General features: G+C 62.8%; 4 protein-coding genes across 7 annotated transcripts in view; 3 read left to right on the top strand and 1 right to left on the bottom strand.

Moving 5' to 3' along the window:
• Nucleotides 1-13: 13 nt before the first annotated feature.
• PBDC1 (polysaccharide biosynthesis domain containing 1) lies at nucleotides 14-2,139 on the bottom strand. The gene is made up of 4 exons (XM_041490650.1): nucleotides 1,993-2,139; nucleotides 1,760-1,900; nucleotides 449-560; nucleotides 14-378 (listed from the first exon to the last, which is right to left on the bottom strand). Exons 1-4 carry the CDS (start codon nucleotides 2,122-2,124, stop codon nucleotides 281-283), a joined length of 483 nt encoding a protein of 160 aa, XP_041346584.1. The 5' UTR covers nucleotides 2,125-2,139; the 3' UTR covers nucleotides 14-280.
• Nucleotides 2,140-2,795: 656 nt separating this feature from the next.
• On the top strand, nucleotides 2,796-6,199 carry NPM2 (nucleophosmin/nucleoplasmin 2). Of its 4 annotated transcripts, XM_041490646.1 has the most exons (11): nucleotides 2,796-3,051; nucleotides 3,109-3,130; nucleotides 3,492-3,532; nucleotides 3,630-3,715; nucleotides 4,573-4,689; nucleotides 4,838-4,931; nucleotides 5,373-5,488; nucleotides 5,650-5,678; nucleotides 5,756-5,792; nucleotides 5,975-6,035; nucleotides 6,140-6,199. In XM_041490646.1, exons 1-10 carry the CDS (start codon nucleotides 2,874-2,876, stop codon nucleotides 6,017-6,019), a joined length of 765 nt encoding a protein of 254 aa, XP_041346580.1. In that variant the 5' UTR covers nucleotides 2,796-2,873; the 3' UTR covers nucleotides 6,020-6,035; nucleotides 6,140-6,199. The 4 variants fall into 4 exon arrangements, with proteins under 4 accessions (XP_041346580.1, XP_041346583.1, XP_041346582.1 ...); XM_041490649.1 differs by lacking the exon at nucleotides 2,796-3,051 and having other exon boundaries at nucleotides 3,454-3,532; XM_041490648.1 differs by lacking the exon at nucleotides 2,796-3,051 and having other exon boundaries at nucleotides 3,109-3,372; nucleotides 3,454-3,532.
• Nucleotides 6,200-6,705: 506 nt separating this feature from the next.
• Nucleotides 6,706-8,329, top strand: LOC121365989 (nucleoplasmin-like). The gene is made up of 8 exons (XM_041490639.1): nucleotides 6,706-6,721; nucleotides 6,885-7,027; nucleotides 7,146-7,239; nucleotides 7,504-7,619; nucleotides 7,780-7,808; nucleotides 7,886-7,922; nucleotides 8,105-8,165; nucleotides 8,270-8,329. The coding sequence occupies exons 1-7, from the start codon at nucleotides 6,706-6,708 to the stop codon at nucleotides 8,147-8,149; spliced, it is 480 nt and encodes a 159-aa protein (XP_041346573.1). The 3' UTR covers nucleotides 8,150-8,165; nucleotides 8,270-8,329.
• An 8,012-nt stretch (nucleotides 8,330-16,341) lies between these two features.
• The window catches only part of DMTN (dematin actin binding protein), a 9,217-nt gene continuing 815 nt past the window's right edge, over nucleotides 16,342-24,743 (top strand). The window contains exons 1-17 of the mRNA XM_041490628.1: nucleotides 16,342-16,483; nucleotides 17,231-17,294; nucleotides 17,734-17,790; nucleotides 19,157-19,231; nucleotides 19,765-19,920; nucleotides 20,815-20,859; nucleotides 20,949-21,057; nucleotides 21,809-21,865; nucleotides 21,938-22,090; nucleotides 22,171-22,280; nucleotides 22,358-22,463; nucleotides 23,378-23,439; nucleotides 23,540-23,588; nucleotides 24,013-24,020; nucleotides 24,234-24,293; nucleotides 24,382-24,462; nucleotides 24,539-24,743. The exon at nucleotides 24,539-24,743 is cut by the window's right edge and continues 2 nt beyond it. Of these exons, the coding sequence (XP_041346562.1) occupies nucleotides 17,773-17,790; nucleotides 19,157-19,231; nucleotides 19,765-19,920; nucleotides 20,815-20,859; nucleotides 20,949-21,057; nucleotides 21,809-21,865; nucleotides 21,938-22,090; nucleotides 22,171-22,280; nucleotides 22,358-22,463; nucleotides 23,378-23,439; nucleotides 23,540-23,588; nucleotides 24,013-24,020; nucleotides 24,234-24,293; nucleotides 24,382-24,462; nucleotides 24,539-24,652 (1,203 nt within the window). The 5' untranslated portion in view covers nucleotides 16,342-16,483; nucleotides 17,231-17,294; nucleotides 17,734-17,772 and the 3' untranslated portion in view covers nucleotides 24,653-24,743. The remainder of the gene's footprint in view (nucleotides 16,484-17,230; nucleotides 17,295-17,733; nucleotides 17,791-19,156; nucleotides 19,232-19,764; nucleotides 19,921-20,814; nucleotides 20,860-20,948; nucleotides 21,058-21,808; nucleotides 21,866-21,937; nucleotides 22,091-22,170; nucleotides 22,281-22,357; nucleotides 22,464-23,377; nucleotides 23,440-23,539; nucleotides 23,589-24,012; nucleotides 24,021-24,233; nucleotides 24,294-24,381; nucleotides 24,463-24,538) is intronic.

Genomic DNA, 24,743 nt, shown 5'->3' with positions numbered 1-24,743 from the left:
AATTCTTTCAGGATTCATTGAATTCTTTCAGGATTTATTTAATTCTTTCATGATTTATTGAATTCTTTCAGGATTTATTGAATTCTTTCATGATTTACCAAAGTCCTTTCATGATTTATTGAATTCTTTCAGGATCTATTCAATTCTTTCAGGATTCATTGGATTCTTTCAGGATCTATTCAATCCTTTCAGGATCTATTGAGTTCTTTCAGGATGCACCGAAGTCCTTGCAGCATTCCTCCCTCTGCTGCTCTCCCTGCTCCCTTCCCGTGTCCCGCGCTCATCCGGCCGTTCCCTCCCTGCCTCTCCTGTGCACCTCGTCATTGCAGCCCTCCCTGTTCCGGGCGATCTCGATGGCCAGGAACTGGATCCTGGTGGCTGCAAAAAGCGGGACAGGGATCAGCTGCGGCTGCGGGGTCCCCCCCGGCCCCCCGCCCCCCAAAACCACCGAAAATGGTGTTTTCCTCCGAGTACTCCCCGCGGCAGTCCAGGCGCAGCAGCGTGCCGAAGTTGAAATCCTCCACCACGCCCTCGAAGGCCAGGCAGAACGGGCGCCACTTCTGGGGGGACAAAAAACACCCTCAGCGCCCCAAAATCCCAATAAAACCGCCCCAAATCTCACACACGGCCTCGGCCCCCATGGTTGAAATCCTTCACCGTGCCCTCCAAGCTGAGGCAGAACGGGTGCCACTTCTGGGGGGACAAAAAGACCCTCAGTGCCCCAAAATCCCAATAAAAGGGGGAAATCCCACTAAAAAGGGGGAAAATCCCACTAAAAAGGGAGGAAACCCCACTAAAAAGGGGGAAATCCCACTAAAAAGGGAGGAAACACCACTAAAAAAGGGGGAAATCCCACTAAAAAGGGGGAAAATCCCACTAAAAAGGGAGGAAACCCCACTAAAAAGGAGGGAAACCCCACTAAAAAGGGGGAAATCCCACTAAAAAGGGAGGAAACCCCACTAAAAAGGGAGGAAATCCCACTAAAAAGGGGGGAAATCCCACTAAAAAGGGGGGAAATCCCACTAAAAAGGGAGGAAACCCCACTAAAAAGGGGGAAATCCCACTAAAAAGGGAGGAAACACCACTAAAAAAGGGGGAAATCCCACTAAAAAGGGAGGAAACCCCACTAAAAAGGGGGAAATCCCACTATAAAGGGGGAAATCCCACTAAAAAGGGGGGAAATCCCACTAAAAAGGGGGGAAATCCCACTAAAAAGGGGGGAAATCCCACTAAAAAGGGGGGAAACCCCACACACCACCTTGACCCCTTACTGAAACCGTTCACCATCCCCTCAAAGCAGAGGCAGCATTTCTGGGGGGATAAAAAGACCCTCAGCACCCCAAAATCCCACTAAAGGGGAAATCCCACTAAAAAGGGAGGAAATCCCACTAAAACTCCCCAAACCCCACCCAAGCCTTGGCCCCAAAGTTGAAATCCTCCAGCACGCCCTCGAAGGCCAGGCAGAACGGGCGCCACTTCTGGGGGGTTAAAAACACCCTCAGCGCCCCAAAATCCCAATAAAAGGGGGAAATCCCACTAAAAAGGGGGGAAATCCCAATAAACACCCCCCCAAACCCCACACACAGCCTTGGCCCCGTAGTTGAAATCCTTCACCATCCCCTCAAAGCATTTCTGGGGGGATAAAAACACCCTCAGCACCCCAAAATCCCAATAAAACCCCAAACACAGCCTTGGGGGGAAACCCCAACCCCACTAAAAGCGGGGGGAAACCCCACTGAACCCCCCAAACGCCCCCCACCGCCTTGGCCGCCTCGGATTTGAGCTCCTCGGGGTCCAGCACGTCGACGCGCAGGTCCCGGAAGGCGCCGCGGAACTCCGCGTAGATCCGCTCGTCCACCTTGGTGAGCTTCAGGAATTTGGGCTCCACGGAGGAGATCAGCTGCAGGGGGGGGCGGGGGGGCTGAGCGTCAGCCGGGACACCCCAAAACCCCAAAAACCCCAGCCCAAAACCCGCGGAGCCCCCAGACTCACGTTGAAGTAGACCTGGGCGTGCTGATGCGCCTTCATGGCCCAGGCCAGCTCCACGCGGGGCTGGGCAGCAGCAGGGACAGCTGGGTCACCTCCTGGGGACAAATGTCCCCCCGGGGGGGTCCCCCACCCCATTTCGGGGACCCCCCCCTCCCCCTTTTGGGGGTTTTCTTGCCGCTTTTATGGGGTTTTTCCTGCCCTTGGGGTTCCTCTCTTCCTGTTCTGGGGGTTTGCTTCTTTTTGGGGTTCCCCTCCTCCCAGGGGACAAGGTTGGGACCCCTCTGTCGGGATTGAGACCCCCCCAAAACCTGGATCCCCTCCCAGCACTGGGACCCTCCTGGATTGGGGGAACCTCCCAAAATTGGGACACCCCAAAACCTGGATCCCCTCCCAGCACTGTGTCCCCCCCCCAGGACAGGGACCCCAAAAGTTGGAACCCCCAAATCTGGAACCTCCTTGCCAGGACAGGGACCTTCCTCTGTGGACAGGGACCCCCAAATCTGGGACCCCCCAAAAGCTGGATCCCCTCCCAGGAATGGGACTCTCCTGGATTGGGGGAACCCCCCAGAACTGGGACCCCATAGGACTGGGATCCCCCAAAGCTGGGACCCCTCAGCTCTGTGACCCCCCCAGGACCCCGAAGTTGGAACTCCCAAATCTGAGACCCCTCTGCGAGGACAGGGACCCCAGGGCAGGGACCCCCAGATCTGTGACTCCCCTCTCAGCAAGGCCCCCCAGTGCTCCCAGTAGACGGGACACGTGGGGCGGGGGGACACGGGGTGACGTGGGGGGGATATCGAGGGACACAGGACAACACGGGGGGCGCAGGACACGAGGGGACATGCAGGACGAGGGGACAGAGGGACAGGGGGCCACGGGGTGACATGGAGGGGCACAGGACAACACGTAGGGTGGGGGACACACGGGGACATGGAGGGGACACGCGGGGCATAGGGACACGAGGTGACATCGAGGGACACGGGACAGCACGGGGGGACACGGGTGACGTGACGGGTCACAGGAGAACACGGGGTGACAGGGAGGGGACACAGGTGACATCGAAGGGCACGGGGTGGCAGGGAGGGGACACAGGTGACGTCGAGGAACACCCAGGGCACGGGGACACCCGGGGACACTCAGGGTGGGGCCACCAGCAGGGATGTCACCACACGGTGACCTGTCACAGCGTGCGGGCTGCTGGGGCTCCCTCGCTCATTAGCACCCCCAGCTGAAGGGGGTAATTAACTAATTAACAGCGCGGCTGCCGCCTAATTGCTCCGGGGGGGGGTGGGCGGGGTCTCTGCGACCCCATAAGTGCCGCGGGGGGGCGGCCCCGCTGTTTGTGGGGTTCCCCTGGCGCTGAGAACTGCGGTGCTGCTTTGGGTGAGTGTTTTGGGCCATTTCGGGGAGAAATTTTGGGGTCCCGAAATTTTGGGGTCCTACAGCTCTGCGTGTCCCCCCCAGGCCCTGTCTCCCCCCCCAGCCATGTCCTTCACCGACAGCACCGACAGCGGCTCCGACAGACCCGTGTCCGTCCTTTGGGGTGAGTGCCACCCCCGCCCCACCCCGGGGTGTCCCCCCTGTCGGGGACCCCCCCGAGGCGTGGCTCTGTCCCCTCCTGAGCCCTCCTGTCCCCGCAGGGTGCGAGCTGAGCAGCGCCAGGAGCTCCTGCACCTTCCGAGTGACCGAGGACTGGCACTGCGAGCAGCAGCTGGTGCTGCGCACGGTGCGTCACCCCAAAAAATACCCCCCCCCCCAAAAAAAAAACAACCCTAAGACCCAAAAAATACCTCCCCCAAAACCCTAAAAAATGCCCCCCAAAAAAACCCCGAAAACCCCTAAAAAATACCTTCCAAAAAAAAAACGCTAAAGCCCTCCACAAAACCCTAAAAAATACCCCAAAAATACCCCAAAATCCCAAAAAATACTTCCCTAAAAAAAAAAAACAAACCCTAAATCTAAAAGAATACCACCCAAAAAATACCCCCCAAAAAACCCCTAAAATACCCCCGTAAAAAAAAACCTAAAACCCCCCAAAAATACCTCAAAAAACCCAAAAACCCGGGGGTGTTGCGAGGCGGTTAAGGGGGGTTTGTTCTTCCCACTGCCTGGGATTAATTCCTGGATTAATTAATTAATTAATCGGGATGTCGGAGAGGTGGTGGCGGGCAGGGAGGAGGTGATTGCGTCCCTCAGCCCCCCAAATTCCTGGGGCATCCCCGTTTTTTGGGGGATGAATCCCTGGGGATGGGGGCAGAAGAGGGGTCGTGCTCACCCCGCTGCCCCCCAAAAATCCTTGAGGGTCCCGTGCCAGGTGCTGCGAGGGGTCCCGATAACCTCCCAAAAGCCCCAAAAATACCCCCACCCCACCAAAAAAAAACCCCAAAACCAAAGAAATACCCACTAAAAAGCTCCTAAAACCCAAAAAAATACACCCCAACCCCCCAGAAACACCTCACACCTAGGGATGAATTCCGTGTTCTGGCTGGGCAGGGGTTGCCTTCACCCCCAAAAACCCCAGAGGGGGGGTGCAGGCTGCATTTCGGGGGTGTCTGAGGGGTTCCCCGCTTTCCTGCTGCCCAGGTGTGCCTGGGGGAGGCGGCCCGGGATGAGTTCCACGTGCTGGAGGTGGTGGCCGAGGACGGCGACAGCCGCGCCCCGGTGCCGCTGGCCACGCTGAAACCCTCGGTGCTGCCCACGGTGAGTGCCCGGGGGGCTCCGGGGGGCTGACCTGGGGGGCTCCTGACCTGGGGAGGGGTCTGGGGGCTGCTGCTGTCCCAGGAAGGGGTCTGGGGGCTGCTGCTGTCCTGGGGGGCTGCCAGGAATTGTTTCCTCCCCCATTTCCCAGGCCTCGCTGGCCGGAGTGGAGCTGACCCCCCCGGTGACCTTCCGCCTGCGAGCCGGCTCCGGCCCCCTCTTCATCAGCGGCCAGCACGTGTCCAGTGAGTATCGGGGTCCCCTTGACACCCCCATGTGTCCTGGGAGTATCGGGGTGTCCCCTGACCCCCCTCTGCATGTCCAGTGAGTATCGGGGTCCCCCTGACCCCCCCCATGTGTCCAGTGAGTATCGGGGTGTCCCCTGACCCACCTCCCATGTGTGCAGTGAGTGTCGGGGTGTCCCCCCACCCCCTGAACCCCCCCGCATGTGCAGTGAGTATCGGGGTCCCCTCCAATCCCTGACCCCCCTCTGCATGTCCAGTGAGTATCGGGGTCCCCCTGACCCCCCCATGTGTCCAGGGAGTATCAGGATGTCGTTCCTCCCACGTGTCCCATGAGTATTGGGGTGTCCCCCATCCCCTGAACCCCCCTTGTGTGTCCCGTGAGTATTGGGGTCCCCCGGCCCCCCCAGCGGGGTCCGGGTGCTCAGCCAGCCTCTCCCGCAGTCATGGACCTGACGTCGGGGGAGGAGGAGGAGGAGGAGGAGGAAGAGGAAGCAGCAGAGGAGGCCCCCAAGAAGCCCCCCAAGGGCTCAGGTGCCCAGAAGGGCAGCACTGCCAAGGTCAGCACCTGAGGGGTAGGGCCGGAGGGGTTTTGGGGTCCCTTGGCTCGGGAAAGGGGGGCGGGCACCCCAAATTCCTCTCTGTTTACGGGGATGAGCCGCGGCCTTCATCCTCGGGGGAGGAAGAGTCCCCACCCTCCATCTCTTTCTCTCTCCTGTAGAAAAGGAAGCGGGAAAAGGAGGAGGAGCCGTGAGTATGAAACCCTGGGATGGGGGGGTCCCCCTGGCCGGGACCCCAATCCCAACCCCCCCTTCTCTCCCGAGCAGGAACAGCCTCGCCCCCGCGGGTCCCCCCCCGGCCAAGGTAGGAGCAGATCGGGGTGTCCCCTGTCCCCCCCTCAAATCCCTCGGGATAACGGGCCGGGGGTTTTGGGGGGGCGGGGAAGGGTTGGTGTGTGACGGGCAGCAGCCGCTGGACCCAAAAACGGGGGCGAAGCGCAGATTTGGGGGCTCCCCCCGCGTTCAGCCCCCTCCCCTTTCCCGCAGGGACGCGGAGCCGGCCGGGGCAGGAAAGCAGCGGCCAAGAAATGACGGGAATTCCATCCAGGTGAGGGTTGGGGGGACGAGCCCGGGTCCCCACGGACCCTGGGGGCGGCTCCGACCCCACAGCGGGGTCACTTTTCCAAAACCCTTTTCCTCCTTCCCTTCCAGGTGCCAGGAGGCAGCAGCAGCAGCTGGTGGTGGTGGTGGTGTCATTCCCAAATAAAGCACATTTTGCACTCCTGGATCCCCGTGCTGCTGCGGGGGGGCTGCGGGAGCACCCCGCACCCTGGATTTGGGGGCCAGAGCTGCCCCCCACCCCGGACAGAGGGGGATTAGAGGGACAGGATGGGGTGCCACTGACCTGGCCGGGATTTGAGGGGGCACTGGAGCCCCCCGGGTGTCCCAGTGAGGACCTGAACCCCCGCTTGGGGCAGTGAGGGGGGGGTTAACGCCACTCTGCACCCCCGGGGGATGCTCAGACCTCCGGGCACATCCCGGGGGCGGTGGCGGCTCCACGTCCATCAATCGCCCCCCGGGATCAGGGGGGTTTCGGAGGGGAGGGTCTCCAGAACCGGGCCCTGCCCCGTTTGGGGGGCTGCAAAATGGTGTTGGGCTGAATTCCTGGCCCGGGGTGGTTAATTTGGGTTGGTTTTAAGGAATCTGGCCCCCCACCGTCCTGCGGATGGGGGGTGGGCTCCCCGCTGCTCCCGCCTCTCCGGGGGGGAAACTGAGGCATGAGTGCGAAGGCAGGTGAGCTCTGAACGGACCCCCCTCCCTTGTGCTGCCCCTCGGGGACCCCCCCCCCAGGGCATCACACCTAGGGATGAATTCCGTGTTCTGGCTGGGCAGGGGTTGCCTTCACCCCCAAAAACCCCAGAGGGGGGGTGCAGGCTGCATTTCGGGGGTGTCTGAGGGGTTCCCCGCTTTCCTGCTGCCCAGGTGTGCCTGGGGGAGGCGGCCCGGGATGAGTTCCACGTGCTGGAGGTGGTGGCCGAGGACGGCGACAGCCGCGCCCCGGTGCCGCTGGCCACGCTGAAACCCTCGGTGCTGCCCACGGTGAGTGCCCGGGGGGCTCCGGGGGGCTGACCTGGGGGGCTCCTGACCTGGGGAGGGGTCTGGGGGCTGCTGCTGTCCCGGGGGGCTGCCAGGAATTGTTTCCTCCCCCATTTCCCAGGCCTCGCTGGCCGGAGTGGAGCTGACCCCCCCGGTGACCTTCCGCCTGCGAGCCGGCTCCGGCCCCCTCTTCATCAGCGGCCAGCACGTGTCCAGTGAGTATCGGGGTCCCCTTGACACCCCCATGTGTCCTGGGAGTATCGGGGTGTCCCCTGACCCCCCTCTGCATGTCCAGTGAGTATCGGGGTCCCCCTGACCCCCCCATGTGTCCAGGGAGTATCAGGATGTCGTTCCTCCCACGTGTCCCATGAGTATTGGGGTGTCCCCCATCCCCTGAACCCCCCTTGTGTGTCCCGTGAGTATTGGGGTCCCCCGGCCCCCCCAGCGGGGTCCGGGTGCTCAGCCAGCCTCTCCCGCAGTCATGGACCTGACGTCGGGGGAGGAGGAGGAGGAGGAGGAGGAAGAGGAAGCAGCAGAGGAGGCCCCCAAGAAGCCCCCCAAGGGCTCAGGTGCCCAGAAGGGCAGCACTGCCAAGGTCAGCACCTGAGGGGTAGGGCCGGAGGGGTTTTGGGGTCCCTTGGCTCGGGAAAGGGGGGCGGGCACCCCAAATTCCTCTCTGTTACGGGGATGAGCCGCGGCCTTCATCCTCGGGGGAGGAAGAGTCCCCACCCTCCATCTCTTTCTCTCTCCTGTAGAAAAGGAAGCGGGAAAAGGAGGAGGAGCCGTGAGTATGAAACCCTGGGATGGGGGGGTCCCCCTGGCCGGGACCCCAATCCCAACCCCCCCTTCTCTCCCGAGCAGGAACAGCCTCGCCCCCGCGGGTCCCCCCCCGGCCAAGGTAGGAGCAGATCGGGGTGTCCCCTGTCCCCCCCTCAAATCCCTCGGGATAACGGGCCGGGGGTTTTGGGGGGGCGGGGAAGGGTTGGTGTGTGACGGGCAGCAGCCGCTGGACCCAAAAACGGGGGCGAAGCGCAGATTTGGGGGCTCCCCCCGCGTTCAGCCCCCTCCCCTTTCCCGCAGGGACGCGGAGCCGGCCGGGGCAGGAAAGCAGCGGCCAAGAAATGACGGGAATTCCATCCAGGTGAGGGTTGGGGGGACGAGCCCGGGTCCCCACGGACCCTGGGGGCGGCTCCGACCCCACAGCGGGGTCACTTTTCCAAAACCCTTTTCCTCCTTCCCTTCCAGGTGCCAGGAGGCAGCAGCAGCAGCTGGTGGTGGTGGTGGTGTCATTCCCAAATAAAGCACATTTTGCACTCCTGGATCCCCGTGCTGCTGCGGGGGGGCTGCGGGAGCACCCCGCACCCTGGATTTGGGGGCCAGAGCTGCCCCCCACCCCGGACAGAGGGGGATTAGAGGGACAGGATGGGGTGCCACTGACCTGGCCGGGATTTGAGGGGGCACTGGAGCCCCCCGGGTGTCCCAGTGAGGACCTGAACCCCCGCTTGGGGCAGTGAGGGGGGGGGTAACGCCACTCTGCACCCCCGGGGGATGCTCAGACCTCCGGGCACATCCCGGGGGCGGTGGCGGCTCCACGTCCATCAATCGCCCCCCGGGATCAGGGGGGTTTCGGAGGGGAGGGTCTCCAGAACCGGGCCCTGCCCCGTTTGGGGGGCTGCAAAATGGTGTTGGGCTGAATTCCTGGCCCGGGGTGGTTAATTTGGGTTGGTTTTAAGGAATCTGGCCCCCCACCGTCCTGCGGATGGGGGGTGGGCTCCCCGCTGCTCCCGCCTCTCCGGGGGGGAAACTGAGGCATGAGTGCGAAGGCAGGTGAGCTCTGAACGGGCCCCCCTCCCTTGTGCTGCCCCTCGGGGACCCCCCCCCCAGGGCAGTTTGGCCCCCCCCCGGGTTCCCCAGCTCCCTGCCGCGGATTTATCAGGTATTTAACACCTCCCTAGCCAGCAAAGGGTGCCTGGGGGATCCCCGGCCTCCCCCTGCGGGACTGCGAGGGGCGGGGGTCCCCAGAGCCTCCCAGCGCTGGAGCAGCCCCCCCCCCCGGGTTCCCCAGCTCCCTGCCGCGGATTTATCAGGTATTTAACACCTCCCTAGCCAGCAAAGGGTGCCTGGGGGATCCCCGGCCTCCCCCTGCGGGACTGCGAGGGGCGGGGGTCCCCAGAGCCTCCCAGCGCTGGAGCAGCGCCTGAGACCCTCCTGTGGCGGGTGAGGGGCTGCGCTGGCACCTGGTGGCACCAGAGGGTGACAAAACCCCTCTGTCCCCGAGGTGCGCCCGAGGGTTGGGGCGGGGGCAGGTGGGGACCCCCCAAGCCGAGCCCACCTCCCCCGTCCCCTCGTCCTGCCCCAGCTCCCCGGCCCGGGGAGGGCTCCGTGGAGCGGGGGGGCTGCGGGCACCGCCCTGCCCGGGGGCATCGGGCTGGGCACGGGCGGCCGGTGGCGAGGAGACAGCGTGGCGCTGGGAGTCCCCTAGAGCCGGAGGGTGGAGAAGAGAAGGAGAAGAAGCCCCCCGACCCCACAATCGCCTTCTCCTGTGCCAATGCCCCGGAGGCGGCAGCCGGACCCTGGGGGTGCCCAAATTCCCGAACCGGGGCTCTCCCCGGCCCGACACACCCGGCTGGGCTGGGGGGCAGAAAATCCCAAAACCTGGAGTTCAGTGGAGCTCTAAACCATGAGGGAAACGCAGCACCCGCAGTCAGGGCGGGCAGAGCCCCGGCGCCGCTGCCCGGGTGCGCGGCCGGAGTCAGCCCAGCGGCCGCCGTGATTTTATTCTTCCCCTCCCGTTCTCCTCCGCCCCCACAGCCCCGGCTCCTTGTTCCTGCAGGAATTCGAGACCTTCTTGAAAGGAGAAGGTTTTGAGAAAGGAGCAGGCTGGGTCCGCACCCTCCCTGCCCCTGCCACCCCTTCCCCAATTTAGCCAAAGCTTCAAAGGCAGAGGAGTTCCCTTGGTGTCATCTCTGCTTTAATTCTTCCCCTGTCCCCTTTTTCTTCCCTCCTCTCTCTCCTCCTTCCCAAGCCCTTCCTCTCCTTTCTCTCAGGGTTTTTCCCTTTCCTCCTCTCTCTTTCTTCTCGACCTCCCAGGATAGAAAGGGCTCAGAAGGGTGAGTCCTTTTTAATTATGGCTGGAGAAGGAGAGAGGAAAAAACCCTGGCACGGCTTCTTTCTTGTTTTTTGAGGTGAGACCTGGGCGGGGGGACAGGAATGTGCTCTGTGCAGGAAGTGCCCTGGAGGGAGTCTGCTGCCAGCCTTTCCCAGGGGCTGGGGGTGCCCTGGGGGGGTCGAGGGCACCTCCCCCAGAGCCCCCCTGGCTGCAGAGGTGCTGGGTGCCACCCCCTGCCAGCCCAAACCCCCTGTCCTTGCCCTCCAGTCACAGCACAGAGGTGCCATGAGCTGGACAGGGGGTGCCACTGTGGGATGACAGGGCTGGTGTCCCCTGGGGCGTGTCCAGGCCAGCCCCCACAGCCTGGAGGTCACCGGGCTCCTCGGAGCCCTGCAGGAAGGCGCTGGGGGAGGTTTGGGGTCAGGCAGCTCCTGCACAGAGGGGCACAGGGGTTGTGTCCCCCTGGGAATGTGGGAATGCTCCTTGGGCACATCCCGCAGGGTGGGGATGCCAAGGGATGCTCCTGCACCTCCTGCATCCCTGTGTGTGTCCAGGGCATTGTCCTGCACCTCCTACATCCCTGTGTGTGTGCACAGGATTGTTCTGCACTCCTTCCACCCCTCTGAGCACCCAGAGGATTGTCCTGCATGTTCTCCATCCCTCTGTGAAGGCTGAAGGAGGCTCCTGCATTTCCTCCATCCCTCACTAAATCCAGAGGTTTATCCTGCACATTCTCTCTCTCTCAGTGAGGCTGAAGGATGCCCCTGCACTCCCTCATCCCTCAGTGAGGCCGAGGGATACTCCTGCACCTCCTCCATCCTTCACTAAATGCACAGGATTGTCTTGCACTCTTTCCACCCCTCTGTGCATTCAGAGGATTGTCCTGCACCTCCTCCATCCTTCACTAAATGCACAGGATTGTCTTGCACTCTTTCCACCCCTCTGTGCATTCAGAGGATTGTCCTGCACCTCCTCCATCCCTCTGTGTGTGCAGAGGTTTGTCCTGCGTGTTCTCCATCCCGTCTTGCACTCTTTCCACCCCTCTGTGCATTCAGAGGATTGTCCTGCAACTCCTCCATCCCTCTGTGTGTCCAGAGGTTTGTCCTGCACGTTCTCCATCCCTCAGTGAGGCCAAAGGATGCCCCTGCACTCCTCCATCCCTCACTAAATCCACAGGACTGTCCTGCACTCCCTCCATCCCTCACTGAGGCCAAGGGGTACTCCTGCACCTCCTCCATCCTTCACTAAATGCACAGGATTGTCTTGCACTCTTTCCACCCCTCTGTGCATTCAGAGGATTGTCCTGCACCTCCTCCATCCCTCTGTGTGTGCAGAGGTTTGTCCTGCGTGTTCTCCATCCCTCAGTGAAGCCAAAGGATGCCCCTGCACGTCCTGCATCCCCCTCTAAATCCAGATGATTGTCCTGCCCTTCCTCATCCCTCAGTGAGGCCAAAGGATTGTCCTGCACTCCCTCCATCCCTCACAAAATCCACAGGCTTGTCTTGCACTCCTTCCATCCCTCTGAGCATCCAGAGGATTGTCCTGCACCTCCTCTATCCCACATTAAATCCAGAGGATTATCCTGAACTCCTCCATCCCTCACTGAGGCCGAAGGATGCCGCTGCACTCCTCCATCCCTCTGTGTCCACAGGCTTGTCCTGCCCTCTCATCCCCCTGTGACTCCCCAGGATGCTCCTGCACCTCCTCCACCCCTTGCCGAAGCCCGAGGCCTCTCCTTCCCACCCTGCAGCTCCCGGCGAGCCCCGAGGCCGCTCCCGCAGCTCCCCGGTGCCCATCCCGGGCTGCGGCGGGCGGGGGGCGGTCGCTGTGGCAACGTGCTTGCGGCGCAGGGGCGGGAGGGGATGCTCGGCGCGGGGATGGCTCCCGGCGGACCGGCAGCGCAGCCTGCGGCGGGCCATGGGCTCCCCTGAAGGTAGGGCCTGACCCCCTGCCCCCCACCCCGGCACCCCCGGGCATCTCCTGCGCCGGGCCGGGCTCTGAAGGGCGCGGCGGGGCCGGGGGTGACCCAGCGGGGCCGGGCTCGGCTGTGGGTGGGTGGATGGGGCGCTGCGGGTTGGAGACGGATCAGGACGCCCCCAAACTCCTCCCGCCGTCCCCGAGGGCACCCCCGGAGCGCTGGGCCGGGCGGCGGTGCCACGGCCGGGTCAGGAGCCCGAGCAGCCCCCGGGCGCAGGTGGCAGCCGCCGAGCAGCCGCTGCGATCGTCTTCATGCTTGAGAAACTGGGTTAGTGGCGGGGGAGAGGCGGCCGCAGCCTCGATGATTCACGGGCATGGCCCCGGGGGGCGGCGGGGGCCGGCGGAGCCCCCCGGGTGCGGGGGGAGGGCGGCGTGGCGGAGGCCGGGCCGGGATGCTCCGGCGAGGCAGGCCGGCCCTGGCGCTGAAGGACACGCGTGTGAATCCCCCTGGGGGTGTACCCCTGCCAGATGTTCACCTCCGGGCCTGCATCCTCCCCAGATGTGCAGCCCTGGGTGTGTTTCCCCCAGATGTGCACCCCGGGCTCCATCCCCGGACACACCCCAGGTTCTGCCTCCCCCTGCGTGTCCATCTCCCCCCAGATGTGCATCCCGAGGGGTCCAGCAACCCTTTCCTGAGCCGGGTGGGGGGAAACTGAGGCAGCGAAGAGCAGAAGCAGCGAGGAGGAGCCCCAGAAAGGGAGCTGCTGTCACCAGGCAGCGCTCCCACACAGAGCCGGGAATAGACTCCGGATCCCGGCGCTGCGGCACCAACGCAGCCCCGCCGCCCCCGGCGGGGTCCGGCCGCGGCTCCGCTCCCGTGCCGGATGCCGGGACACCGGGATGACGTTCAGAGAGGCTCCAGAGGGATGGAGGTGGCCGCAGCCACCCTGCCCTGCCCAGCCCTTCCCCAGAACCGGGGCTAGACCGCGACCCCCAAGGCGTGGTGGGGGGATTGGGGCGTGGGGGGCATCAACGGCCAGAGCCCAGCGCTCGGTTTTGGCAGATTCCCAGCACCTGCCACCCCTCCCTGGACTGCGCCAGTCCCGCGGATGGAAATTCCCGCTGGATTTCCCCTCCCGGGGCAGGGAGGGGTAGGTGCAGCACCCCCAGACCCAGCCTGGGGGTCGACTTGGGCGGCAGGTGCCATCTCCAGCCCCGCTCCCCACGCTGCCGCAGCCCCGTGAGGCGCTCAGCACCCCCCCCGAGAGGGGCTGGGGGTGCCAAAATCCCTCCGAGAGGCTGCGGGGGGAGCGGGGGCTGCCGCGCCCGGTGCCCAGCGGGGGCTGGGGGGGTGCCGGGGCTCCGGACTGCCCCTGGCAGCGGCACAGGCCGGGTTATTCCTGTTTTCCTCCCTCTTTGTGCCGGGCGAGCGGGAGGAGCGGCAGCCAATACTGCTTCGTCATGATGCCGGCTAATTCTCCTCTTGTTGGGAAAGGGACTGAGCCAGCAGCGAGCTGGGGACGGGCGAGCGGCACCCACGCGGCCACCACCCCCCCCGGGAGCCACGCACTCCTCCACCCTCCCAGCAGCGCTCACGCAACCTCCCCCGCACGCCGCCCAGGCGCGGTTATCGGGGCCGGGGCTGCCGGGGGGTGATAGGCTCGCTCGCCCGCCCGCGCCCCGCTCTCGGATGCGCCGCAGCCCCGGCAGCGCCAGTCGGGGGCCGAGCGAGCGCAGGGCATCCCCCCGCGGCCGGAGGGATGCGGTGTCCCCGGCCTTAGGTGAGTGAGCGGCCGGCAGGGACGGGGACAGGGCTGGGGACACGGCTGGCGTGGGGGGGTGGGGTGCGAGGGGGGTCGCTCTCCGTTTTCCCGTCGCTTTTTCGGTGCCGCCGCTCCCGGGGCGGGGGGGGGGCTCCGGGGGGCCCCACATTTTGTCGCCCACCTCGTCCCCCCCGGCGGCACCACAGCGCTCGCAGCGCCCCCCGGGACCTCCCTGTGCCCCTTCCCCGGGGACATCGCCACGGGCACGGTGGATGCCGAGCGAGGAGGCCGGGACAGCCCAGCCCTGCCCTGCCCCACCTGAGGAGTGAATTTGCGGGGTCTCAGAGCTGCTGCTGGGGGGGCACCCCCCAATCCCACCCCCCCGGGAAGGGTTTGATGCTCCCTGGCTGTGGTGGTCGAGCTTTTGCCACGGACACGGGATTTTGGGGCTCCCCAACCCCCCTGGCAGAGCCCGGAGGGGCGAAATCCCCTCCTCCCCACCTCCACGGAGCATCGGGGGGTGATTTAGGGGGAGAATTTGGGGTGTCCCCCCCATGTCTTGGCCGCGGATGGAACTGTCTGGGGGGGTTCAGCTCCTGCTGTGGGCACTCAGGGGGGTGGCCAGGCTGGGCTCATTCCAGGGCCACCACCTGCCCCCTCGGGACCCCAGGCCACCTCCCGGCTATCCTGTCAGGTGTGAACCCCCCTGAGTGCCCCCAGGTGCGGTTTTGGGGTGCCCAGGCCCCCACCCCGGGGTACCCAATGCTGGGCGTGCCGTGGGGCCGGGCCCAGGGCTGGCAGAACCGGGGGGGGTTTTTGGGGTGCGGGGTCGCCCCCAAACCCCCAGTGGAGCCCTGGAGGGCGCGGCCTGCTCACACATCCCCAGCGGGTCCCTCCGCGTGCGGGATGAGCAGGCTAATCCCACTTTAATCCCAGATTACGAGCCACGTGAGGCGCGGCCCAGAGCGGGCTGTGGGGTGGCCATCGGGGCAGGGGGGCCGGGCAAGGAGCCCCCCCCATCCCAGGGAGTTTTGGGGTTCAGGTCATGTCTCCCCACTCTCTGCGGGGCTCGGAGCCTCCTGGCAGGGCAGGGGGACGGCTGCGTTGGCCCAGATTCCGCGGATGGGAGGAAGCGAGGAGGTGGAAATGCCTCCTTCATCTCCATCCGCTCCGGGATGGGGTGGGCGGATTGTTGTTATTCCCCCCTCCCCTCCCCATCCACCTTCCATCCAGGGAAACTGAGGCACGGAGCATCCCCGTGCCCGCGGCAGGTCCATCCCAGCCAGGGAAAAACGCCCGGGGGTGGCAGCTGGTGGCTTTTGAGGCCACCGCGGTGCCCGGGCAGCGGCAGGGGAGCGATCGATAGCCACGGGCTCGCTGCCGCTGGCCCGGCGGGGATGGCAGCGGCAGAAACAGGACAAAGGAGGAACCGGACACCGGCGGGCCGCGGGTCGGGGACCCACGAGCTGCCCGTGGCTCGTCGCTGTCGCGATCAGGTTGCCGGTGGGGCCCCGCGTGTGGCGGTGCCTCGGTTTCCCCGGTGAGCGGGGAGGATGCTCCGGGCCTCGATGCGCTGTTTGTTTGGAGGTTGTGGTGGGAGGAGGAGCAGCAGCAGGAGGAGGAGGAGGAGGAGGCCGGGGCTGGGCTGGGCCGCGCTGGGAAGCACCGGACACCGTTCCCAGGACTGGCGGGAACCGTCTGTTCAGGGAACTTGTGACCCCGGGTGTCCCCCCCTTGTCGCTGCTGGCCGCGAGCCGCGACAGCCGCGCCGCAATTCGGGCACACGGTGGCACGGGCAGGGAAGGGAGGGTGAGGAGGATGATGGAGGAAGGCTGGGGGGTCCCCTCCCGCTCCCCCACGGGCCGTGGGGGGGTTCTCACGGCCTGGCCCCTGGCCCGGGGCCGGGCGCTGATGGCTTTGGCGGCTGCGAAAAGTCAAATCCGGATTTCCTCGGGGTGGGGAGGAGGGAACCGGCCTCTTCCCGCGGCAGCACAGCCCTGGCTCCCCCTCACGGGGGGGCGAGCGGCACCCCTCCATCCCGGTGAGCCCCGCCCGCACGTGTCCTGTCCGTCCGTCCATCCATCCATCCTTCCTTCCTCCCTCCACCTCTCTCCCTCTTCCCACGCTCCCTGCCCAGCCCTTTTCTCTCCCCGCCGTGCGTCCCCTCAGCATCTCCCTGGGAGGGGGACACGCTGCGTCCCCCCCACCTCCTGTCCCCGCTCCCCCTCGCTCTCCTGGCCAGGAAAATCCCAAACAGCCGAGCCGCCCTTATCTCGGGCCACGCGGGGGACCTGGCCGCGGATCCGCGGGGAGATCGGAGGTTGCCATGGGGAACGCGGCTGCCATCGGGGCGGTGGCTCCCTGCCTGCGCCTGATAAGCTGTCCCCGCGTCCCCAGAGCGCGGGGGGGGGGGGGGGGGGGGGCACCGTGGCCGAGGTGGTTGTGCAGGCCTGGCACCCCTCGCCAGTTTTGTGGCGTCTCTCCGCACCCCCGGCTCGGGTTTGTTTTCCTTCCCCGCCGGCCCCGCACCCACCCTCCCGCCGCTCCCTCTGCTCCCGCTCTCCGCCATCGCCTCCATCTGCTCGCTGTCACCGCGGCCCCGCCGGTGTCCCGAGCGCCCCGGAGCGCGACCGGAGGCGGGGGGCAAGGCTGGCTCCGGCGTTGGAAAGTGTGAGCTCAGGGCTGTGCCCGCCCGGACAATGCCAGCCTTGTGCCGCTCCGGGGGTGCCCACCCCACCGGTCCCGGTCCCCGGGGAGGGCGGGGAGGTGCTGGGGGTGGGGGTCACCGCGCTAAACCCGGTGCCAGGGACAAATCTGGGGGTTCTTAGTGGCGGGGGGGTCTCCAGGGAGGGGACGCGGAGCTGCGGGCAGGGCCCCCTCCTCCGGCAGCCCGAGGATGCTCCGGGATCTCTCGGATCTGCTCCTGCTCCATCTCCGCTTCCCACGGGAGCGAGTTCTGCGCTCGCGGGGCTGGGGGACAGCGGGGTTGGTGTCCCCAAAGGCGGTGCCACCCCCGTGCTCTGCAGGGTTGGGGCTCAGGGCCGGAGCTACCTGCGCTGCTGGCGCTGTCGCTGTCACCGCCCGGCCCGCACGAGTTTTCCCAACTCCCTCCTTTCTGAAAGGAGAAGTTCGGAGCAGAATGGGGAATTTTCCCCTTTGTGCGCGGCATTGTGGCTTTAGAGAGCGGCCGGGCCCGAGCCCCGGGGGCTCCGGGGGGCCGAGCCCGTCCCGCTGCCGCTGGAGCCTTCTGGAGGCCGCGGGACAAAAGGGCGACACTGCCGCCGCTCCGCTCGCCAGCACCGTCAGCAGCCACCGGGCAGGGACACGCAGCGGGCACGGGGGACAGCGTGGGGACAAGGGGAGGTTTGTCCCCCACTCGCCCTGCGAGTCACTGCCAGCTCTGTCCTCTCCCTGCAGAGGGAACACCCGAGCCCCAGCCCGGCGTCGGCGCCCAGAGGGATGTGGAGCCACAGAGGCAGCGGTGAGTGCGGTGTCCCCTCCCTGTCCCTCGCCTGTCCCCTCCCTGTTTCTGCCTGTCCCCTGCCTGTGCCTGTCCCTGCCTGTCCCTGCCTGTCCCTCGCCTGTCCCCTTCCCGTCCCTGCCTGTCCCCTCCCTGCCCCTGCCTGTCCCCTGCCTGTCCCCGCCTGTCCCCTCCCTGCCCCTGCCTGTCCCCTCCCTGCCCCTGCCTGTTCCCTGCCTGTCCCTCGCCTGTCCCTCCCTGTCCCTGCCTGGGGCACAGTGGCATCTCCCGGCAGGCGCGTCCTGCTGCCAGCACAGCGATGTTTGGCAGTGGGGACGTGCCACCCGGTGTGGGGCGTGCGGGGCTCAGCCCGTGCCAGGAGGGCGGTGGGAGATGGGACCCCCACCTGGGGGGCTCCGTGCCCACCCTGGCAGTGCCCACAGCCCCGCTGTCCCCACAGGAGCCTGTGACTGACACAGCCCTGCCAGCCCACAGCTGAATGGAAAGACTGCAGAAGGTGAGGGGGGCTGGGGAAGGGCTCTGGGGGTCCGGGAAGGTCTTGGGGGTCCAAGGAGGGTGTTGGGGGTCAGAACAGGGTGCTGAGGGTCCAGAACTGGGTGCTGGAGGTACAAAACTGGGTATTGGGGGCCCAGAACAGGGTTCTGGGGGTCTGGGAATGTGATGGGGGTCCAGAACAGGGTGCTGAGGGTCCAGAACTGGGTGCTGGAGGTACAAAACTGCATGCTGGGGGTACAGAACAGTGTTCTGGGGGTCCAAGGAGGATGTTGGGGGTCCAGAACTGCATGCTGGGGGTACAAAACAGTGTTCTGGGGGTCTGGGAATGTGATGGGGGTACAGAACTGGGTGTTGGGGGTTCAAGGAAGGTCTTGGGGGTCCAAGGAGGGTGTTGGGGGTCCAGGGAAGGTGCTGGGATTCAGGAAAAGTGTTGGGAGTCTGGGGAAGGTGCTGGGATAGAGAACAGGGTGCTGGGGGTCCAGAGAAGGTTCTGGAGGTCCAGGGAAGGGTGCTGGGGGTCCAAGAAAGGACATTGGGGGTACAGAGAAAGTGCTGGGGGTGTGGGAAAAGGTCTGGGAGTACAGAACAGGGTGTTGGGTGTCTAGAGAAGGTTTTGGAGGCCCAGGGAAGAGTGCTGGGGGTCCGGGCAGGGTGTTGGGGGTACAGGGAAAGTGCTGGGGGTCCGGGAAAGGTGCTGGAGTCTGGGAAGGTACTGGGTGTCCAGAGAAGGTTTGGGAAGTCCAGGGAAGGGTGTTGGGGGTCCAGGAAAGGTGCTGGGGGTCCAGAGAAGGTTTGGGAGGTCCAAGGAAGGGTGTTGGGGGTCCAGGAAAGGTGCTGGGGGTCCAGGTGGGGTGCTGAGGGTCCTGGCAGGGTGTGGGAGAAGGGGGAGCCCTGCACGCAGGGAGGGCACACGGGGCTGGGGGCCAAGGGCATGGGCTGCTGTGAGCAGGACCCTGCCTTCCTCCTCCTCCTCCTCCTCGTCCCCAGCCCAGCCTGGCAGCACCATCTAGCGGCAGCGTGTCCTGGCCAAGCCGCTGTCACCTCCACCCCAAATGAAGGCATTTTCTCTTCATGCCAGGCCAAAATGCACAATGGGGTCCTGGGCTACAAGGAACTCGTAAAAAATTTCCTTTTTTGCCCCAAATGTAAACATTTTCCCTTCATTTGAGGCCAAAATGGACAACGGGCGGCAGCGTGTCCTGGCCAAGCCGCTGTCACCTCCCCGCTGTCCCCTGCCGGCCCGCGCCCATCAGAAACGCCCATCCCAAGGAATCTGGACTCCGTGGGCACAGGGGTGTCCCCTGCCCCCCTCCCCGAGCACACCCCCGAGCCCCTTCCTGGGCTGAAATCCCCCCTTTTCCATCCAGCAGCCTCTGACCTCCCCTGGGAGCGTCTGCTCTTCCCGCGGATCCAGCGTTCCTGGCTCTCCCTCCAGCATCGTGGTAAGAACCTTTCCCACCTTCCCACCTCATCCCTAAATCCCTGGGGTCGGGATGTGACCACCCCAAACCCCCTCCATCCCCCTGGCACGGCCTTGGAGGATGTGAATCCTCCCCATTCCCAAAAATCCCCTTCTGCACCCCAAATGAAGGAGTTTTTCCTCCTTTCCAGGCCAAAATGGACAACGAGGGCCTGGGCTACGAGGACCTCATAAAAAATTCCCTTCTGCACCCCAAATGAAGGCATTTTCTCTTCATTCCAGGCCAAAATGGACAACGAGGGCCTGGGCTACGAGGACCTCATAAAAAATTCCCTTCTGCACCCCAAATGAAGGCATTTTCTCTTCATTCCAGGCCAAAATGGACAACGAGGGCCTGGGCTACGAGGACCTCATAAAAAATTCCCTTCTGCACCCCAAATGAAGGCATTTTCTCTTCATTCCAGGCCAAAATGGACAACGAGGGCCTGGGCTACGAGGACCTCATAAAAAATTCCCTTCTGCACCCCAAATGATGGCGTTTTTCCTCCTTTCCAGGCCAAAATGGACAACGAGGTCCTGGGCTACAAGGACCTGGCTGCCATCCCCAAGGACAAAGCGATCCTGGACATCGAGCGCCCCGACCTGATGATCTACGAACCCCATTTCACCTACTCGCTCATGGAGCACGTGGAGCTGCCCCGGAGCCGGGAGGTGAGGGGGAATTTCCTGAGGGTTTTTTTGGGAGAATCCCACCTGGATAGAAGGATCACTGAGCTGGAATCCAATTCTAGAATAATAGAAAAAAAATTCTAGCACAAAAATATCTAAAGTTGATTAAAATTCATCATCATTTGTAACAGTTTGTGGAGGTTATTAAAATAGTTAAAATTCAGTAAAAAACATTAAATTAATTAAAATTAATTTTAAAATAAATTTAAATTAAAATAAAAGTAATAAAAATAGAATTAAATAAAATAATAAATTATAAATGAATTAAAATTGTATAATAAATAACATAATAAATTATAACAATAAAAATAAAATTAAAATAAAATAAAATGAATTAAAATGGGATAATAAATAACATAATAAATTATAACAATAAAAATAAAATTAAAATAAAATAAAATGAATTAAAATGGGATAATAAATAACATAATAAATTATAACAATAAAAATAAAATTAAAATAAAATAAAATGAATTAAAATGGGATAATAAATAACATAATAAATTATAACAATAAAAATAAAATTAAAATAAAATAAAATGAATTAAAATGGGATAATAAATAACATAATAAATTATAACAATAAAAATAAAATTAAAATAAAATAAAATGAATTAAAATGGGATAATAAATAACATAATAAATTATAACAATAAAAATAAAATTAAAATAAAATAAAATGAATTAAAATGGGATAATAAATAACATAATAAATTATAACAATAAAAATAAAATTAAAATAAAATAAAATGAATTAAAATGGGATAATAAATAACATAATAAATTATAACAATAAAAATAAAATTAAAATAAAATAAAATAAATTAAAAGACATTTTAAAAGAATTAAAATTAATTATCTCCTTGCCTTCTGCAGCGCTCCCTGTCTCCCAAATCCATGTCTCCTCCTCCATCTCCAGAGGTGAGTACCGGCTCTGCTGGGCTGTGGGAGGAGGGGGCGGTGCTGGATTGGGGAGGGGTCTCGCTGACCCCCATCCTGTTTTCCCGCAGGTCATCCGGGAGTGGCTGGAGAGCCGCCCCCCCAGCAGCACCCCGCTGCCCCCCTCGCGCCAGGGCCCAGCCCCCACCCGCAGCAGCGTCCAGCACTTCCACCGGCCCGGTAACGGCCCCGGCCCCCCAGAGCGGGACCCCAGCGCTGCCCGAGCCAGACACGGGGTCCTGGAGCCTCTTCCCAAACCCATCAATTCCCAGCCCCATGAGCTCCCGTTCCCAACCCCATGAGCTCCCATTGCCATTCCCATGAGCTCCTGTTCCCATGAGCTGCCATTCCCAACCCCATCAGTTCCCATTCCCATGAGCTCCCATTCCCAACCCCATAAGCTCCGGTTCCCAACCCCATGAGCTCCCTCTCCCAACCCCATCAGTTCCCATTCCCATGAGTTCCCATTCCCAAACCCCATTCCCAACCCCATAAGCTCTGGTTCCCAACCACATGAGCTCCCATTCCCAACCCCATGAGTTCCCAATCCCATGAGCTCCCTCTCCCAACCCCATCAGCTCCCAATCCCAGGAGTTCCCATTCCCAGCCCGATGAGCTCCCATTCCGAATCCCCTGAGTTCCCATTCCCAACCCCACAAGTTCCCATTCCCAGCGCAATGAGCTCCCAACCCCACAAATTCCCATTCCCAACCCCCCAAGTTCCCAATCCCATTCCCATGAGTTCCCATTCCCAACCCCCCAAGTTCCCAATCCCATTCCCATGAGTTCCCATTCCCAACCCCCCAAGTTCCCAATCCCATTCCCATGAGTTCCCATTCCCAACCCCATGAGCTCCCAATCCCATGAGCTCCCATTCCCAATCCCTTGAGTTCCCATGAGTTCCCAACCCCAAATCCCTTTTTTCTCCCAGAGACCGACACCACAGAGCTCAACATTTACAAGAAGCCCCCGATCTACCGGCAGAAAGGTGAGTGTGGGGGGGTCCATCCCATGGGATGGGGCACCCCGGGCTGCTGCCTCACCCTCCCTGTGCCCCCAGACCACCATTCCAGTGCCCACCACGGGAAGCATCTCATAGAGGACCTGATCATCGAATCCTCCAAATTCCCGGCGGCGCAGCCCCCGGATCCCAACCAGCCCGCCAAGATCGAGACCGACTACTGGCCCCGCCCGCCGTCGCTGGCCGTCGTGGGTAGGTGGGACCAGAGGGGTTTTCCCTCCTGGAGCCCCCAGGGGGGGCTGGGAATGGCTGGAACATCCCTCTTCCCGCAGAGACGGAGTGGAGGAGGCGGATGGCATCCAAGAGAGGGGAGGAGGAGGATGAGGATCTGACGGAGGAGATGAAGAACCTGCGGGAGCTCCAGAGGCAGGAGCTGAGCAAGGTCAGGGGCGGGGCGGCAGCTCTGAGGGGCTGGGGGTGCGCTGGCACCGATCCCAACGGGTGTCCCTCGGTTCCCAGGTCACCTCCAACCTCGGGAAGCTGATCCTGAAGGAGGAGATGGAGAAGTCGCTCCCGATCCGGAGGAAAACTCGCTCGCTGCCGGACCGGACGCCTTTCCACACGTGTGAGTGGGATCGTCTGAACGCCGGCCCTTTCCCTCCTCATCTCTGGGTGCCTGCATGCCCAAATCCCCCAAAATCCCACCTGCACCCCCTTCTATCCCCCAAATCCTGTCTGCACGTCTCAAATCCTGCCTGTACATCCCAAATCCTGCCTGCACCCCCCAATTGCCTGTCTGCACTCCTGCTCGTCCCTGACCATCCCTGCCTGTCCCTGAAGGTCCCTGATGGTCTCTGCCCATCCCTGTCCATCCCTGCCTGCCTTAAATGTCCCTAAAGGTCCCTGCCCATCCCTGTCTGTCCCTAAATGTCCCTGATGGTCCCTGCCCCATCCCTGCCCATCTCTGATGGTTCCTGCCCATCCCTACCTGTCCCTGCCCATCCCTAAATGTCCCTGCCTGTCCCTGTCTGTCCCTGCTTGTCCCTACCTGTCCTTTAAGGTCCCTACATGTCCCTGATGGTCTCTGCCCATTCCTGGTGGTCCCTGATGGTTCCTGCCTGTCCCTGCCTGTCCCTAAAGGTCCCTGCCCATCCCTGCCTGTCCTTGTTTGTTGTGGTGTGTTTTTGTCTGTCCCTTAAGGTCCCTAAAGGTCCCTCATGGTCCCTGTCCATCCCTGGCAGTCTCTGCCCATCCCTGTCTATCTCTAAATGTCCCTTCCCATCCCTGCCTGTCCCTAAAGGTCCTTGACTGTCCCTGCCCATTTCTGCCCGTCCCTGAAGGTCCCCAAAGGTCCCTGATGGTCTCTGCCCATCCCTGGTGGTCCCTGATGGTCCCTGCCCATCCCTGTCCGTCCCCGCCTGTCCCTGAATGTCCCCAAAGGTCCCTGAACGCCCCTGCCTATCCCTGCCCATCCCTGCCTGTCCCCGCCTGTCCCTGAATGTCCCCAAAGGTCCCTGACGGTCTCTGCCTCTCTCCCAGCCCTCCACACGAGCTCCAAGAGCTCCTCCCTCCCCGCCTCCGGCCGGAGCACCCTCACCCGGGTAAGCAGCTCTCAGCTGTCCCCCCACCCTGCCGGGGGTGCCCCCAGCCCGCTCAGGGGTTTGGGGTCACCCCTGTGACCCTGTCCCTGTCCCCCTGCAGCTGCAGTCGGCAGAGTTCGGCTCGGCGGGGAGCGAGAAGGGCAGCCCTGGTGAGGGCCGGGCAGGGAGTGGGGGGGTCCTGGGGATCTGGGGGTGTCCTGGGGGTGTCCTGAGGACCTGGGGGTGTCCTGGGGATGTTCTGGGGAAGTGGAGGTGTCCTGGGGTTGTCCCAGGGGTATGGGGGTGTCCCTGGGAGTGTGGGGGTGTCCTGGGGGTGCTGGAATGTCCTGCAGGGATGTGGGAGTGTTTTGGGGATGTGAGAGTGTTCTGGGAGTGTGGGAGTGTCCTGGGGATTCTGAAATTATCTGGAGGGATGTGGGGGTGTCCTGGAGATGTGGGGGTGTCCCAGGGGATGTTCCTGGGAATGTGGGGGTGCCCTGGGAGGTGTGGGTGTGTCCCCAGGGACTGGGAGTGGTGGCGCAAGCCCGGGCTCAGCGGGGTCCCCAGGCTGAGCCCCCTCCTCTCCCTGTCCAGCCCTGCAGGTAAGAGCTCACCTGGCCGCGGACACCGAGACCCAGCGAGACGGTGACGTGGGGGGAGGGGCCACGGCCACCGGGGCCACCTCGGGGACGGTCCCTGGAGGGGGGAGGGAGGCTCTGGCACCCCCAGGCTGGAGCCCCTCACCTCTGCTCGGCTTCAGGAGGGTGGAATTGGGGGGCGGGGGGCCGGGCTGACCTCAGGCTTTGCCCCCCCAGAACGGCCAGCGCGGGCGCATGGACAGAGGGAACTCCCTGCCCAGCATGCTGGAGCAGAAGGTGAGGGGGCTGGGGGCTTGGCAGGGGTCGGGAGGGCTTTGATGGAGCCCGGGGAGGGTCTCACAGCCCCATGTCCCCCCCCCTGCAGATCTACCCCTATGAGATGCTGATGGTGACGAACCGAGGCCGCGTGAAGCTCCCGCCCGGCGTGGACAGGACCAGGCTGGAGGTGGGGGCTGTGCCAGGCTGGGGGGGTCCCGGGGGGTCCCTGCGCTGTGTCACCATGCTGTGTCCCCTCCCCGCAGCGCCACCTGTCCCCCGAGGATTTCCTGAAGGTGTTCGAGATGTCGCCGGAGGAGTTCGGCAAGCTGGCCCTGTGGAAGCGCAACGAGCTGAAGAAGAAAGCCTTCCTCTTCTGAGTCCTCCTCGGGCCAGCTCCGTCCCTGTCGCGCCGTGTCACCGCTTTAGGGCTCTCAGCCGGTTTTTACTGGGGTTCCCCCCCTCCCCCCG

This window comes from Pyrgilauda ruficollis, unplaced genomic scaffold (genome assembly GCF_017590135.1).
Source record: "Pyrgilauda ruficollis isolate IOZ18807 unplaced genomic scaffold, ASM1759013v1 scaffold125, whole genome shotgun sequence".
Taxonomy (NCBI): domain Eukaryota; kingdom Metazoa; phylum Chordata; class Aves; order Passeriformes; family Passeridae; genus Pyrgilauda; species Pyrgilauda ruficollis.
This window is presented reverse-complemented; position numbering and strand designations above follow the sequence as displayed.

Excerpts from the sequence above, each read along its gene's own strand:
- PBDC1 (XM_041490650.1), bottom strand. The coding sequence starts at position 2,124 with ATGGGGTGGGGGACCCCCCCGGGGGGACATTTGTCCCCAGGAGGTGAC. Across the intron at positions 561-1,759 it reads AATCCGAGGCGGCCAAGGCG|AAGTGGCGCCCGTTCTGCCT; the intron begins GTGGGGGGCGTT and ends TTGTCCCCCCAG. Across the intron at positions 379-448 it reads GGAGGAAAACACCATTTTCG|CCACCAGGATCCAGTTCCTG; the intron begins GTGGTTTTGGGG and ends CGCTTTTTGCAG.
- NPM2 (XM_041490646.1), top strand. The coding sequence starts at position 2,874 with ATGGAGGGGCACAGGACAACACGTAGGGTGGGGGACACACGGGGACAT. Across the intron at positions 3,716-4,572 it reads AGCAGCTGGTGCTGCGCACG|GTGTGCCTGGGGGAGGCGGC; the intron begins GTGCGTCACCCC and ends CCTGCTGCCCAG. Across the intron at positions 5,793-5,974 it reads CGGGTCCCCCCCCGGCCAAG|GGACGCGGAGCCGGCCGGGG; the intron begins GTAGGAGCAGAT and ends CCTTTCCCGCAG.
- LOC121365989 (XM_041490639.1), top strand. Across the intron at positions 7,028-7,145 it reads AACCCTCGGTGCTGCCCACG|GCCTCGCTGGCCGGAGTGGA; the intron begins GTGAGTGCCCGG and ends CCCATTTCCCAG. Across the intron at positions 7,240-7,503 it reads CAGCGGCCAGCACGTGTCCA|TCATGGACCTGACGTCGGGG; the intron begins GTGAGTATCGGG and ends CCTCTCCCGCAG.